Source organism: Purpureocillium lilacinum (genome assembly GCF_023168085.1).
Source record: "Purpureocillium lilacinum CBS 284.36 DNA, scaffold_5, whole genome shotgun sequence".
NCBI classification, from domain to species: domain Eukaryota; kingdom Fungi; phylum Ascomycota; class Sordariomycetes; order Hypocreales; family Ophiocordycipitaceae; genus Purpureocillium; species Purpureocillium lilacinum.
Genome location: NW_027072115.1, coordinates 3,463,831 through 3,478,683, shown reverse-complemented (window position 1 = coordinate 3,478,683; position 14,853 = coordinate 3,463,831). Strand labels below are relative to the sequence as shown.

Sequence of the window (14,853 nt, the reverse complement as noted above, 5' to 3'; positions counted from 1 at the left end):
CCGGGAGGCACAGCTCGCTCGGGCCGCTGCTCCGGGTCCCGGGCCCCACGCCATGCTCCGAGTGAAGTCCGGCGAGGATCAAGTCAATCGGATGCCGCTGGTAGTGTTGGTTGCCGTTGTCTCGCACAGTACCTGCTTCCTGTGATGCGTCAGAAGAAGCGTGACAAGTGCAGTTATCAGGGATCTTCCAGGGAGTGTTTTTCTTGTCTGTTGGCGGTGGGCTATTTTCTTGCCCGCGTCTTTCGTCTGATACCTTGGTTGATGAGTGTTGTGGGGCTCATTTGCAGGCCGTGTTCAATGTTGATTTTCCGTTTGCACTGGTCTGCCACGGGTGAAAGAACGTGCAGCCGCCCTACCTAGTGTTTTTCTGCGAGTCCTCCCGCCGGATCACTGTTTCTTTCCCGTCTCATTTCCCACTTCCACACGCTCCTCCTCTTTTTCGCCGTTGCGCGCTTCGAACTTTTCGTCATCGTCAGCCCCGGCCCCCGGCTCCGGCCCGGGATCTCTAGCCCGCCGCGATGCCGTCATCGAAGAAGCAGCCCGCCTCGCGAGAGAGCAGGGTACAGACTTGGAGACGCAAGTTGCAGGGCGCCGCGGGGCGCGCCGTCACGCACCGTGAGGAGATTTGCGTCAAGTGCATCAAGCACGCTCTCGCCGCCAACAAGGAGAAGCTCTGCTAGGAGCAGACTCGTGAGTGCTCCACCGGGGTTTCTACCATTCTCGGTACTACCTTCGGGCTTTGAACTCGCTGACTGGACGTGTAGCCGCACGCGACAAATGTGGAGAGTGTGTTGTGACGCACCAGGGCCGTGAGCCGGTAAGTCGCTGGCTCGTTTACTCGGACTTGAGGGAGGGGAACGTTGCTAAGCAAATGTACAGGTTCATGAGGAGTTGAGGGAGCCGCTGTTGAAGCTCCGGGACATGATCCTCAGGGGTCCAATCGACGCGAGATCCAGAGAGGTATGGCATCCGCTATTGCTTTTTGCTACGGAATAGCATGGCATCTGATGAGCGACCAGTGCTGACTGCATATAGTTCCAAGCATTGACACGCCAGATCAGTATCCTTCGCGACAGGTATCACCCAAATTCGAAGCGCTCGAAAGGTGCAGCGTCCGACGGCACCGGAGACGATGCGGACAGCTCCATCGCTACTAATCCCAGCACCGCCCAGGGAGGAGGCGCCCCGCCCGCTATGGTGACGAGGCGGGCGGCCGCTGCCCAGGCCGACGATACCCGCGCGTCTGGCGACGAGGAGCAGCCCGTCCCAGCTCATGCGACGAACACTGCCCCTGATGAGCCTGCCACCGCTGCCACTGTTGCCACCGCCAACACCTTGGATGCGGCCTTGTCGCAGTTGCTGCAGACAAACGCACAGCTGTCTGAATCGATCTCGACACTGGTGAAGGCGAACGCCGACTTGAGCAAGGCGAACGCCGACTTGAGCGAGGTGGCCCGCACAGCGCAAGCGCAGGAAATTAAGGCCACGGATGCTCTTCGAGATGCAAACGAGCGGTGGTTGAATGACTTCCCTGCGAGATTGATGAACATACAGTGAGTAGGATGCTACAGTGTACGCCTAGGGCCCATCTGATGGATTGCTTGTCGCCATCGTCGGAGTAGGTCTCCTCGAACGGTACTTGTTACGGTTTCGGTCCGTATCGAACCAGGAACGAGTAACAGGGCCGACATGCGGAAGAGACACAGTCATGGAGAGGTTAATAAGGAGTCAGTGGTGTGGGCATGCCGGGGTTGTTACCTCTGGCGTTGAATACGGCGGCGTTGCGCGAACCGGCGGGGCAATGTCATCATGTCTGTTTAGCAAACCCCGAGACTAATCGATTGTATTAATCCCACCAGTGCGAGACTTTTTATTCTTCGGCAATCAAGTGCAGCATGAAGCGTCATACTCATACGATGTTTAGACTATCGAAAAGACCCTCTTTGTCGAGTCGGCCGAAGGGCGCGCCGTGCCGATGGATGACTCGAAGTTTCCAAGTCGAAGTGGGGGTGGGTTTTACGCTCCGTGAATAAAGCCAGCTCCGGGCCTCCGGCACTTTCGACATCGGCACTCCAGTCCTCCGCCCCCGGCACTCATCCCCAAACGGCAATAACCTCGCGCCAGCCAACAACGTCTCTTCGGCCCGTGAAACCTCAAAGAACAATTTTTTATCATGGCGCCTCCGCAGAAGCTCTCCTTCACGACGCTCGACGTCTTCACCGAGACGCGCTTCGCCGGCAACCCGCTGGCCGTGGTGCGCGTGCCGGCGGCAGCCCGGGACGGCCTCACGCAGGAGCTCAAGCAGCGCATCGCGCGCGAGTTCAACCTCAGCGAGACCGTCTTCCTGCACGACGCCGACGACGACGACGAGGCCGCCACGTCGCGCCGCGCCGACATCTTCACCGTCGACCAGGAGCTGCCGTTCGCCGGCCACCCCACCATCGGCACCGCCGTGCTCGTCCGCAACATCCTCCGGTGGGCGCACGTCGACACGCTCGTCACCAAGGCGGGGCCCATCGGCATCGCGCCCGAGGAGGCCGACCCGCGGCGCATCCTCGCGCAGATCCCGCACGACGTGCACGTCCACGCCAAGACGCTGCGCGACGTGCTCGAGGGCGACGGCGCCAAGGCGCTCCTCAGCGAGGCGGCCGTGCGCGCCGCCTACAGGGAGCTCTCGGATGATGCGGCCACGCGCGAGGCCGAGCTGGCGGCCCCCGCGGTGAGCATCGTCCGCGGCATGACGTTCCTGCTCGTCGAGCTGCCGTCCGTGGAGCACCTCGCGCGCGTGAGCGTCAGCAAGCGCCTCGACTTCCGCGACCTGTCCAAGGCGCTGCTGGACGAGGGGCCGTGGCAGGACAGCTTCATGTCGCGGTACTACTACGTCAAGGAGCCGAACCCCTCGCAGGCTTCTGCCGTGGCGTGGAGCGGCCACACGCGCATGGTCGAGCTCGACTTTGAGGACCCGGCCACGGGCAGCGCCGCCTGCACGCTGGCGAGCTACCTGACGCTCTCCGGCAAGGCCACCGCCGCTAGCGGCACCAACAAGCTCAAGTTTGACATTGTGCAGGGCGAGCACATGGGCAGACGGAGCGACATTGCCATTGAGATCCATGCAAAGCCGGCGGGCGGCATCGACAAGCTGTTCCTGGGCGGGACGGCGGTGCCCGTCATGGAGGGGACCATTACCGTGTAGGCAATTCAAAAGTCAGCCTCTCTACCAGTATACATGTGATCGTGTGCTTCGCGTGTGAATGCCGTTCCTGCATTGAGTGACCAAACCAATTCTTCGCCGGGCTGTCGGGGTGGCAGCTGGGCTGTTTGAGTCGTGACAGGGGAGGGATTATTTCTAGTGCCCGCCGACGACCCGAAGCTCACCACCGAACCGGCGCAAGCTCCCCCCCACATGGCTGCTGCCGCTGCCCCTCCAAAACTCCATCATCGCTTACCCACCCACCACATACATGTCTGACACGACGACGACGACGACACCGCCCCGCCGACGCAATTCGCACCCGTCTCGTCCCTCCTTCGTCTCCAGACACTTACCCCTCCTCCTCCTGCTGTCCCTCCTCGTCCTCACGCTGGCTATCCTGCTGCCCAACGCCTCCTCCGTCGTGCCCCGCCTGCGGCAGCTCTCCAACCACTTCCTCCTCCGCCGTCCGAGCATCGTCGCCGCCACCGCCGCCGCCGTCACCATGGCGTCCTCCTCCTCCGCCGCCCCCGCGTACGAGCGCGAGCTCCTCGTCGCGCAGCTCGCCGTCCAGCGCGCCGCCATCCTCACCCGCCGCGTCTTCCACGAAAAGGCAAAGGGCACCGTCGACAAGTGGGACAAGAGCCCCGTCACCGTCGGCGACTTCGGCGCCCAGGCCCTCATCATCGCCGCCCTGCGCCACAACTTCCCCGCCGACGCCATCGTCGCCGAGGAGGAGGCCGCCCAGCTGCGCGAGGACCCCGCCCTGCGCGACACCATCTGGGAGCTCGTCCGCGACACGCGCCTCGCCGACGATGCAGCGGAGCGCGACGTCCTCGGCGGCGCCGTCCCGAGCGTCGACGCCATGCTCGAGCTCATCGACCGGGGCGACAGCAAGGGCGGCAACAGCGGCCGCATCTGGACCATTGATCCCATCGACGGCACAAAGGGCTTCCTCCGCGGCGGCCAGTACGCCGTCTGCCTCGGCCTCATGGTCGACGGAGACGTCAAGGTCGGCGTCCTCGGCTGCCCCAACCTGCCTGTCGACGACGCCGCCCGCCTGACCACCGACATTGGCGGTGCGAACCAGACCGACGACGCTGCCGCCGGTCGGGGCGTGCTCTTCTCCGCCGTGCAAGCCCGCGGCGCCACCTCGCGGCCCCTGGCGACCGGCGCCCTCGCCGAGCCCGCCAAACCCATCTCCATGCGGCCCATCCGCGACCTCGCCGCCGCCACATTCTGCGAGAGCGTCGAGGCCGGCCACTCGGCCCATGACGACCAGGCCCTCATCTCCCAGCGCCTCGGCATCACCCAGCCCAGCGTCCGCATGGACAGCCAGGCCAAGTACGGCTCCATCGCCCGCGGCGCCGGCGACATCTACCTGCGCCTGCCCGTCAAGGCCACCTACCAGGAGAAGATCTGGGACCACGCCGCCGGCGACCTCATCGTCCGCGAGGCCGGCGGCCAGGTCACTGACATCCACGGCAAGAGGCTCGACTTTGGTGTCGGCCGTACCCTCGCAAACAACAAGGGCGTTGTCGCGGCGCCGGCCGCCGTTCACGCGACGGTCCTCGACGCCGTCCAGGAGGTGCTCAAGATTAAGCAGTAGGTACTACGTCTCTTGTAACGACGATTTGCATTGATCCAGGCACGGAAAAAGGAGAGGGATGCGGAAAAGGGACGCAGATAGACGGGTTCATCTGATGATAACCCCAGTATATGACAGCCATGCTAGTAGTACAAGTTCTTTCTTCCACAACCCCCTTTCCGTAATACACGCGCACCGTCACCCATGCGCCTACCACCCACGCAACACCCCGCATTTATTTAATCTTCTTCTGCTTCAGCTTGATGGTCTGGTCGTTGATGAAGACGCCCTTGCCCTTGTACGGCTCCGGGGGCCGCCACTTGCGCACCCGCCCGGCAAACGACATGAGCACCTCGCGGTCCGGCCCCTCGAGCAGGATGCGCGTCGGCGCCGGCGTCGTCACCGTCACGCCGCGCGGGATCCCCTCCTCCACCGGGTGCGTGAAGCCGAGCTTGAGGCACAGGAACTTTTGCCCCGGGAACGTCTCCTTGGCGCCGCGCTGCTCCACGCTCGCTCGGTAGCCCACGCCCACCAGCCGCAGGATCGCCGTGTGGCCTTCGGACACGCCCATGACGTGGTTGTTGAGGTAGGACCATGTCGTGCCTGCGCAGAACGCTTCCTGTCAGCCCACCAATTCTCTCGTCACAACGAAAAAATCAAAATCGCGCAATGGGGTAGTGTTGAGTAGAGATGGACGTACCCCACATCTCCTTCTGATGCTTCACGTTCGCGTCCTCGACGCTCAGCAGCGCCGTCCGGTCCTCCAGGTCCTGCGTCAAGCCGACAAACTCTGGCACGTCCAGCTCCAGGGTCCCTGCGCCAATCCGGTCAGCCGACACTCGTTTCCAAGCTCGTTTCCAGAGCTCTTCCTCCCTCAAGTCTGCTGCCCGAGGGGGAGAGCGTCCCAGGCGGACCAAACATACCCAGCGGCCCCTTGACCGTAATCGTCTTCTTCACCGTCGCCGCGTACGACGTCGCGCTCCGCGAGGACTTGGGCTCCCCCATAGTCAGCTCCACGCCCGGCGGTATTGAAATCGGCGTCCGCCCCAGCTTCGAGGGCCGCTTCGTCGTCGTCGAGAATTTGTGCTGTCGCTGTGCCGCTAACCGCTGCCACGCCGGCACGAGGAATCCCGGCAGCGACACGGCCGGCGCGCCGCGCAGGGCGTGACCCAACGCCTTGCCCCGAATCGGAGCAAACGTAGAGGCCATTGGATTCGCGTTGTTGCCGCAATCGATGCTGCGGATGTGTCTGGGGATTTGGCGACGCTGGGATCGTGTCGCAGCAACTTTTTGGTGCTTAGTCATTCGATCACGTGCCTCCTTCACAACGGTCAGATGGGATGTAAGGAGCCTCAACGCCTTCAGAACCTCCCTATGCAGTACATGCCAAGCTGTGGGATTTAACGTATCGTGAATAAGCACCAAGAATGCATTCCAAACACAGGTATTGGTACTTTAGTACTTGTTATTTGGTTGCGTGCTATGATCGCATCGTCTGAATAAGGTATCTAGAACCTCTGCGCACAATCTCACAACCCGAAGCGAAATGACCCTGCCGGCTCTGCAACGCAAACGTTTGGCAAAAAACACGGCCCAGTGAACACGACTGAGTAATTTTCTACTCCTCGTGCTCAAGGGGAGCCTCCTCATCGTACTCCTCCTCCTCCTCGTCGACACCGGCATCCTGGTACTGCTGGTATTCCGAGACGAGGTCGTTCATGTTGGACTCAGCCTCAGTGAACTCCATCTCGTCCATGCCCTCGCCAGTGTACCAATGCAAGAAAGCCTTGCGACGGAACATGGCAGTGAACTGCTCACCAACACGCTTGAAGAGCTCCTGGATCGAGGTCGAGTTGCCGATGAAGGTGGACGACATCTTGAGGCCACGGGGAGGGATGGCGCAGAGGGCGGTCTGGATGTTGTTGGGGATCCACTCGACGAAGTAGGTAGAGTTCTTGTTCTGCACGTTACGCATCTGGTCCTCGACCTCCTTCATGGCGACCTTGCCACGGCTGCGAGCGGGTCAGTCAAGGCATCAAGCGCGGCAGAGGATGAGAAACTTACAAGATGGCAGAGCAGGTCAGGTAGCGGCCGTTGCGGAAGTCAGAGGCAGCCATCATGTTCTTGGGGTCGAACATCTGCTGGGTCAACTCGGGGACGCTGACGGCGCGGAAGGAGTGGGCGCCACGGCTCGTCAGGGGGGCGAAGCCGACCATGAAGAAGTGGAGACGGGGGAAGGGAACCATGTTGACGGCCAACTTGCGCAGGTCAGAGTTCAGCTGGCCGGGGAAGCGCAGGCAGGTGGTGACGCCAGACATGACGGCGGAGACCAGGTAGTTGAGGTCGCCGTACGAGGGGTTGGACAGCTTGAGAGTGCGCATGCAGATGTCGTACAGGGCCTCGTTGTCAATGCAGAAGGTCTCGTCCGAGTTCTCAACGAGCTGGTGGACGGACAGGGTGGCGTTGTAGGGCTCGACGACGGTGTCGGAGACCTTGGGGGAGGGGACGACCGAGAAGGTGGCCATCATGCGGTCGGGGAACTCCTCGCGGATCTTGGAGATGAGCAGCGTGCCCATACCGGCACCGGTACCACCACCCAGGGAGTGGGTGATCTGGAAGCCCTGGAGGCAGTCGCAGCCCTCGGCCTCGCGGCGGACGACGTCGAGGACGTTGTCGACCAGCTCAGCACCCTCAGTGTAGTGACCCTTGGCCCAGTTGTTGCCGGCACCAGACTGGCCGAAGACGAAGTTGTCGGGGCGGAAGAGCTGGCCGAAGGGGCCGGCGCGGACAGCATCCATGGTGCCGGGCTCGAGATCGACGAGGACAGCGCGAGGGACATACTTGTTGCCCGAGGCCTTTGCGGATATCAGCATCAGTTGTCCGTTTAGGCATCACGCCACGCGCGGTACAAAGCATACCTCGTTGAAGTAAACGCTCATGCGCTCCAGCTGGAGCTCAGAGGTGCCATTGTAGACACCGTTGCTGTCGAGGCCATGCTCGCCAGAGATGGTCTGCCAGAAAGCAGCACCGATTTGGTTGCCCTATCAAAACATTGTGAGCGAACCGGGCACGCGTCGTTACCGGTCGGAGCGAAGGCTAGATGTTACTTACGCACTGGCCGGTCTGGAGGTGAACCTATGTGACGAAAAACCCAGGTCAGCAAAACAGTTCGCGGCGGCATCGCAACGGACACGCGTGGTGGTGAGGCTTGGGCCGAAATGGCGTCGAACGATTCTCGGCGGGGTAGAAATCAGGGGCTCCCTCAGGACGCGTCGCGGGATGAGGGGTCCGCCTGGCGGCTGCAGAGAGCAGAGAGAGGGGAGAGAGGACTCACAATCTCACGCATGTTGGCGGTTGGAGGATGTCGACGAGCGAAGTGTACGGCGAGCTTTCGGGGAAGAAATCACGAGCTGGGGTGAGCTTCACGATCCGGAGTTGTGTGGGTAGGGAGGAGGCAAGGGACGAGCAGGAGTGTTGATTTTTGTTGGAGGGTGCATGAGCTGGTTCACCGCCACGGCCCCCCGGCTGGGGAGGAGGCAGGAGGTGCGGGCCCCTCATCTCTCACTCTCGCTTGTTTACCACCGTGGGCCCGTGCGGCGGCCCAAAGGGGTAAGGCGGCACAGACGGCGAGTGCAAGGCACCCGCCAAACCAGCGGCTCCAGGCGCCTCATTGGAGCTTCCAGAGCTCTGCTGCAGCTCTCCAGGCTCGTCGGGGATGGAGCCTGCAGCACTGGCCCTTGCTGAAGAGCTGCAACAAGTGCCTGTAATGAAGGGATGCCTGGACAAGCATGCTGGCTGCCTTGCTCGACGGTCCTGCCTTGAAACCGGCCCAGGTCAGGCCGATGTCCTCCAGTGGTCGTGCTGGAGAAATAGAGCTCGGCCCGCTGCAAACGTCAACGGCCATCAGTGGACGGCGCTCCGTGTCTCGGCTAGCCAGGGGCACGCACAGTGAGGTGGCTTCACCACGGCGAGCTCCCCGCCGCTCCGTTGAGATGAGGACCCACCGGTGACCGCGCACCTCACAGCATCCTCGCACAAAAGTCACACCAGATGTCTTCAACAGAGCCATTTGCTGTACGGAGTGCGTGGCAGAATAGACGGCTTGGTTCGTAAATTCGTCTCCCTATATACGATGCATATACCACCCAATATCGCGGCATCATCCATGCGTTAATGAGCCTTGACCACACCCGCGGCATCGGCCTGCGCCGCAATCCTCTTCTTGTACGCCTGCACGTCGCCGGGGAACTTTTCGACCGTGCCGCCATCGCACACCCACAGAGACGTGCACACCATCTGCAGCATGGTCACGTCGTGAGACACCATGAGCACACCGCCCTCGAACTCGTTGAGCGCCTCCGCCAGGGCGTCCATGGCTTCAATGTCCAAGTGGTTGGACGGCTCGTCGAGAACCAGGATGTGCGGGTTCGTCAGCGCCAGGCATGCAAAGGCTACCCTGGACTTTTGACCACCAGACAACTGCCCCATCTTCTGCAGGCCAGTCGTGCCCGTGATGCCGAATGCGCCCAGCTGTCTCCGATACTCCTCGTCCGCCTTGCCCGGGTAGTTCTTGGCCATGAAACTGACGGCACTCACGGTGAGATCCAGCGCGTCGACGTGATGCTGCGCGAAGAAACCGATTCGCAGTCGAGAGTGCGCCGTGACAAGTCCCTTCAACGGCTCCAGCTTCCCGATGAGGAGCTTGAGGATCGTCGTCTTACCCGCTCCGTTGGGGCCTACGATGCCAATCCGGGAATCGAGCTGCACATCCAGGTCGACGTCCCTGAGCAGCGGCTTGTCCTTGGAGTAGCCAAACGCAACACCCGACATCTGAATGATGGGCGGCGAGAGCTTCTCCACCTCGGGGAACCGGAACTTGACGTTGTACTCAGACTCTGGCGGCTGCAGCACGGGCATCTTTTCCAGCTTCTTGATACGAGACTGTGCTTCCGAGGACTTGGCGGCATTATAGCGGAACTTATCGATGAAGGCCTGGAGATGAGCTCGCTGGGCCATCTGGTTCTCGTACTCCTTCTTGGCCACCTTCTTGCGCTCTTCGCGCGTAGCGTAGAAGGAGTCAAAGTTGGCTCCGCGGTAGTAGTCGAGCCGTTCAGAGTGCTGGTGAATGATGTCGGTGGCGACCTCGTTGAGGAACGCTCTGTCGTGAGACACGACCAGGACCGTGCTTGGGTAGTTCTGTAGATATCCGGAGAGGAAGGTGATGGAGGGGACGTCCAACATGTTGGACGGTTCGTCGAGGAGCAGGAGATCGGGTTCGCAGAAGAGGGCTCGAGCCAGCGCAAGACGCATCCTCCAACCACCGGAGAAGGTCTTGGTGGCGAACTGTTGTCGCTCGGGAGAGAAGCCGAGACCAGCCAGGATACTTGCCGCACGAGACTCCGCCTTGTCCGACTCCATCTCTGCAAGTTTGCCCTGGATGTCGCCCAGCTTCCCGTCCTTGGCCTCCTTTTCTTGGTCGAGTTTGGCAGCGTCGGCCGACGTGTCGGCGAGCGGAGCGCGGCGTGCCTCGAGGTCCGCCAAGCTGGCCATCAGTTCCTACTTTCGTCAATCCCGTGTGTGGATATGTCAGGGAATTAAATAGACACTTACGTCTTGTTCCCTCAGCAGCACCTTGCGCCACACGTCTGCGTCGAGAACAGCCTGTATAGCGGGTGTGTCGTCTCCGGTAATCTATGGCCGTCAGAACAACCCCATAAATAAAACAATGCACAGGGGGCCATACCTCTTGCTCGACGTGCAGGATGGAAATGTGGGTGGGAATGGCGACTTCTCTCCTTGACAGCGCCCGCAGCAGCGTCGATTTACCCACACCGTTGTTACCAACCAAACCATAGCGGTGACCGTAGGCGAGCGTGAGAGTCGTGTCCGTGAGGATACGCTGCCCGCCAATGGAAACGTCGATGCTTTCCAGCTTGACGTCCTTCGATTTGTTGGCGCCGGAGGAGCCGAGCTGCAGCGGGTTGACGGCCATGTAAAACTCCTCGTACGACTGCGTGGACTCGGGCTGGTCGAGCAGCTTGGAGGCCTCGTACTCGACCGTCTTGAACGTCTTCTTCTGCTGCTTGGCGGCGATCTTGCGCTCGGCCTTTTCGAGCTTCTTGCGGTCGACCTTGGACTCGACCTTGCGGGCGTTGGCGGCCTCGAGATCAACGCCGCCGGTGGCGACGGCGAGGGTCGACGACATGTTGCGCTGGGTGCTGACCTGGATGGTCTGGTCCAGGCGCTTCACCGTCGACGGACCCCGCCTCTCGCCACCGTTGGCTTCGGTGTACTTGTCGACCCATTTCTCCACGAGCTGCTTGATCTTGTTCTCGAGGGCGGCATCCACCTTGCCCGAAGCCGATATGAGCAGCTCGGTGACGGTGGCGGCAGCTTCGCTGAGGGGGGATAGGCCGGAAGGGTCCTCGTCATCAGACCAGGCCGTCGAGGCATGGGACAGGTAGCCCACCGAGTAGTCGGAGAGGATGGGGTCGATGTTGGGGAGCACGGTCTTGATATCGGCGTCCATGGCTGCGGCGGCGCGGGGTCGCGGGTGCGGTGCGGGTGCGGTGCGGAAAGGCGGTCGTGGGGTGTGGCAGCAGTGACGACAGCTGCGTCAACGTGGCCGAGCTACGTTTCACGTTGCCAGCGCAGATCGAGTCTCGCGTTGTGGCGGCAAGCAAGGTACGGACGGGCTTCGACGGAGTGGTAGGCGAGGCTCAAGGCAGTTTGGCGGAAGTTTTGCTACTGTGTGGTGGTGGCTCGCCTGGCCTGGCCCCGCTCACGGCCTGGCGCCTGGCTTTCCACTGCTGTGGTGGGCTGTTGGCCGTGTCGCTGGGGCTGCCGGACCGATCCGGGCCGGCTCCGGAAAATTGCCAGGCCCGGCCTCTGCAACCACCGAACCGAACACTGGCTGGCCTCCGGCGCCGACCAGCGAGCGAATGGCTGCCCGCCTGCCACACCGACGCCCGACGGTGCAGGGTGAGTGCCGCCGGCGCCGCCCGGCGCAAACGCAACGCAAGGCAACGCAGTCAATCCCCAAATTGATGAATCGTGGTCGGCCGCAGCAACGACCCTCTTTTTCGCTTGCGCACATGGCACCCTCATTTCCGTCATTTCCCTCCTGCCGTCCCACGAGGCCCCGATGGCTTGCATTGCGGCCCATCTGACGGGATCCGCAGTCAGCAGCGCCATTGTCGCGGGCATGGGCTGGGTTTCCAAATCAGGGCATATTCGTAGACGAACCCTGACGATGATCTCACCAGGATCCAATTCAAAAAAGGCCCCTTGTCCGGAGGACGCAGCCAATGGCCCAGCAGTCGCCAATGCCACCATCGGAGCAGCCAGAGCTCCTCGGTCCCAATTCATACAGGCCAGCCAATCACGCTCTTCAAACTCTAATTTAGACCGCGTCCGTGTCGCGTCGCGTCGCGCGTCGCCAGTTGCGAGTCCGGCTGCGAAAGTCTACTAAGCGAGCGGCGTGGCCGAACTGCGGGACTTGTAGTCTTCGATATCCTCCGATAGGCTGGCTGCCGACCAGAGAGGCCGAAGTGGTTACGAAATGGGTTCAGGCACAAGACAAGGTACACTCCTTGCAACTCCCAATTCGCAAGTCTAGCGCAGCCGGGATCCGTGCAATTGAGGCGACTACCCTACAGGAAGCCGGCATGAAGCTTCATTTTGGCTCAAGACTTCTCTTCCGGCCATGATTGTCAGAACTCATGAAAAATTGCTCACCGTGACGTGCGTGTTCTGCCTGCCCAGGAACATGACTGGTGTGCTGGGCTCAGCCGTCTGGTATGCGGAAGGCACGCTGGTCACATGGTGCCTCCGACAGAAACTCGTTGAGAGCCCCAACATCTAAGCGTCGGAGCCTGTGCCGAACGCCAAGTTCCGAGCTCTTGCGCGAAGTTTGTGGCTTGGACTCATTAGCCTGTTTCGATGGAGGCGCCTCCCACAAGGAATGGCGATGGCCTGACACACGAGAAAATATATCGAAGCACGCAATTGGAGTGCCGCGTGATCCAGGTCCCGGCTGAACAAGAGAGGGTGTCGGTCACTCGCATCATGCAGGTGCCAGGCTGCTCTTCCGGGCTGTGAGCAAGTGCCGGCTGCGCGGGTCGTGGTGTTGCCAACTGATTCACGCCACCCATGTCCAGTGTGGAGGTCGTTTCTCGCCGATGGACTGGAACAGAGATGCCGGTTCGCGGTTGGGCCTGGTTCCAGGTCCGGACGAGCTCGGCTTGGACCCGTTCCAAAGCTCCATGACGCTGCGTCAGCTCGACCCGGGCCCCAGAAACGGACGTTTGATTCTTTCCTGTTTGCTCCATCGCCTGTCTATCGGCTTGCCGTTGCTCGAGAAAGACGAGCAAATTTTGTTGCTGTCGCCCTGCGTCGGGTGATTTACCGCGTTTGGAACTGTAGTGAGATGAAGCTCGACGAAGATCGCTCGCTGTCTGACATGGATCCCATCTGTCGTTCTGCCCGCCCTGTATCTTCTCATTTCGGCGCCGTCGACAAAAAGCAATATTGAGGCAGCAGAATCCCAGCGCCTTGGAACAGTCGCACGAAAATTCGAGAGGGGGGCGAGCTCGGTGTGTTCCCCGCGCGGCATTGACAAACCACCATGGAGTGTTTCACACCCTCCGCCAAGTCAGACCCTCCACGTCCGGCTAATGGTGCCACTAGAAGTGACTGCTCAGCTCCAGCTCCTTTTTTTGCAACTCATGTGAGAAAGCCTTCTTCACGATGTGGCTTTGCCTCGCTGGAGGCAGGCAGGGTGAGCGGGCAACCAAAGACACCCACGGCCCTCGGAGACCGGCCACGCCGTGACCAACAGTTTGTGTCGTGGGGAGCGTGCACGTCCGTCTGGCCTGTTGCCAGGCCGCGCAACACATCCCAAAGTCGGTCGTCCCCAAGCTGGGAAAGGGCAGCCCTGGGCAACCCGGCGTGCCCCGCCGCCGTGCGCAAGCGCCCTCGTCAGATCTTGATCTGGCATCGCGAATGGAGCTGCCAATGCAAGACGATAAAATGGCCCCGCAGGTTCATTCTGAGCCTGGAAACATCAATCGCCTGACGACTGCAACTGGCGCCGAGCTTGTCGGCTCAGGCCCTGCCCTGCCCTGACCTGGCAAACCCCATGCCGCCGCACTTGGTCGTGGGCGCACCTCCTCGTGCTCCGTCGGAGCCGTGTGAGCATCCGCATTGGCATGGCGGCGTCGGCGACTTTGCATTGGCCTCGCATCAGCTGGAGAGCTAGTGCTCGCCACAGTGGTTGAAGGTCGTCTCAGGTTCTCTGGCATGATGACCGAGGGCGATGGTTGCATAGCTAGTCACTGCCGGCGAAGACACATGCGACCGCACCAGTCAATGCGGGATTCGCCTCGTCGATCCGAGAGCAGAGGCCAGTCTGTTGCCCCGACACGGGGTGCTCTCGACGTCGAGACGTGTGGTCACTGGTCACGCGCATCGGGACGAGTGTTACCTGCCCTTCGGTCTCTCGCTTCTCACCCACAGCATCGGATCAGGGAGTCTCCGCAGGTGTATGATTGACAGGTGAATCCTTGAAGATGAAACGGTGCCAAAAATGGGCACGCTTCTCGTAAAAAGAAAGCACGGACAACCCGGGGAACTGGTACGTACGTCGGGACGTGGGGAGTCGCAAATGACGTGGCTTGACAAAGCCGTTGTCACGCCAAGGGCGAGCTGGACTTGGAGCCCTTTGACGCTTCTGCGGGAGTGGTAACCCGCGGTTTGGTGACCGAAGCAAGATATGTGCCGTCGATATCCCCAGGGTTGAGCCTTGGAGGCCGCAGTCGCGCCGCTGTTCATGGTGCGAGGGCAATAAGATGCTGCGCTATGCAGAGGAATGTCTCAAGTGATAACCACGGTTGTCCCCCAAGCGCTGCCATTTGACCAGACATGTCTGTGCTGCAGCTGCAGTCAGCGGGCCGGTCAGTTATCGTGCTGTTTGTTGTTTTGTTCTGTTGTTGTGTCGTCGTGCGCTTGTTTGCCGCCGGCGGCCGCGGGCCTGCGCGCGACAACCGACATGGTCCACGGCGTTCGCTGGCCCGTT

General features: G+C 61.4%; 6 protein-coding genes across 6 annotated transcripts; 3 read left to right on the top strand and 3 right to left on the bottom strand.

The window, feature by feature from the left end:
- Window positions 1-777: 777 nt before the first annotated feature.
- On the top strand, window positions 778-1,557 carry PLICBS_007645 (uncharacterized protein; the record flags this gene model as incomplete). The annotated part of the gene is made up of 3 exons (XM_065601217.1): window positions 778-786; window positions 880-960; window positions 1,036-1,557. The coding sequence occupies 3 exons, from the start codon at window positions 778-780 to the stop codon at window positions 1,555-1,557; spliced, it is 612 nt and encodes a 203-aa protein (XP_065457289.1).
- Window positions 1,558-2,173: 616 nt separating this feature from the next.
- PLICBS_007644 (uncharacterized protein) lies at window positions 2,174-3,193 on the top strand (the record flags this gene model as incomplete). Its single annotated transcript, XM_018321100.2, has 1 exon — window positions 2,174-3,193. The coding sequence occupies one exon, from the start codon at window positions 2,174-2,176 to the stop codon at window positions 3,191-3,193; it is 1,020 nt and encodes a 339-aa protein (XP_018180997.2).
- Window positions 3,194-3,461: 268 nt separating this feature from the next.
- On the top strand, window positions 3,462-4,799 carry PLICBS_007643 (uncharacterized protein; the record flags this gene model as incomplete). Its single annotated transcript, XM_018321099.2, has 1 exon — window positions 3,462-4,799. The coding sequence occupies one exon, from the start codon at window positions 3,462-3,464 to the stop codon at window positions 4,797-4,799; it is 1,338 nt and encodes a 445-aa protein (XP_018180996.2).
- Window positions 4,800-5,013: 214 nt separating this feature from the next.
- Window positions 5,014-5,987, bottom strand: PLICBS_007642 (uncharacterized protein; the record flags this gene model as incomplete). Its single annotated transcript, XM_065601216.1, has 3 exons — window positions 5,014-5,381; window positions 5,479-5,592; window positions 5,702-5,987. The coding sequence occupies 3 exons, from the start codon at window positions 5,985-5,987 to the stop codon at window positions 5,014-5,016; spliced, it is 768 nt and encodes a 255-aa protein (XP_065457288.1).
- A 409-nt stretch (window positions 5,988-6,396) lies between these two features.
- On the bottom strand, window positions 6,397-8,124 carry PLICBS_007641 (tubulin beta chain; the record flags this gene model as incomplete). Its single annotated transcript, XM_018321098.2, has 5 exons — window positions 6,397-6,790; window positions 6,843-7,633; window positions 7,697-7,819; window positions 7,890-7,913; window positions 8,113-8,124. 5 exons carry the CDS (start codon window positions 8,122-8,124, stop codon window positions 6,397-6,399), a joined length of 1,344 nt encoding a protein of 447 aa, XP_018180995.1.
- An 824-nt stretch (window positions 8,125-8,948) lies between these two features.
- On the bottom strand, window positions 8,949-11,307 carry PLICBS_007640 (uncharacterized protein; the record flags this gene model as incomplete). The annotated part of the gene is made up of 3 exons (XM_018321097.2): window positions 8,949-10,334; window positions 10,389-10,469; window positions 10,522-11,307. The coding sequence occupies 3 exons, from the start codon at window positions 11,305-11,307 to the stop codon at window positions 8,949-8,951; spliced, it is 2,253 nt and encodes a 750-aa protein (XP_018180994.2).
- Between the last annotated feature and the right edge of the window lie 3,546 nt (window positions 11,308-14,853).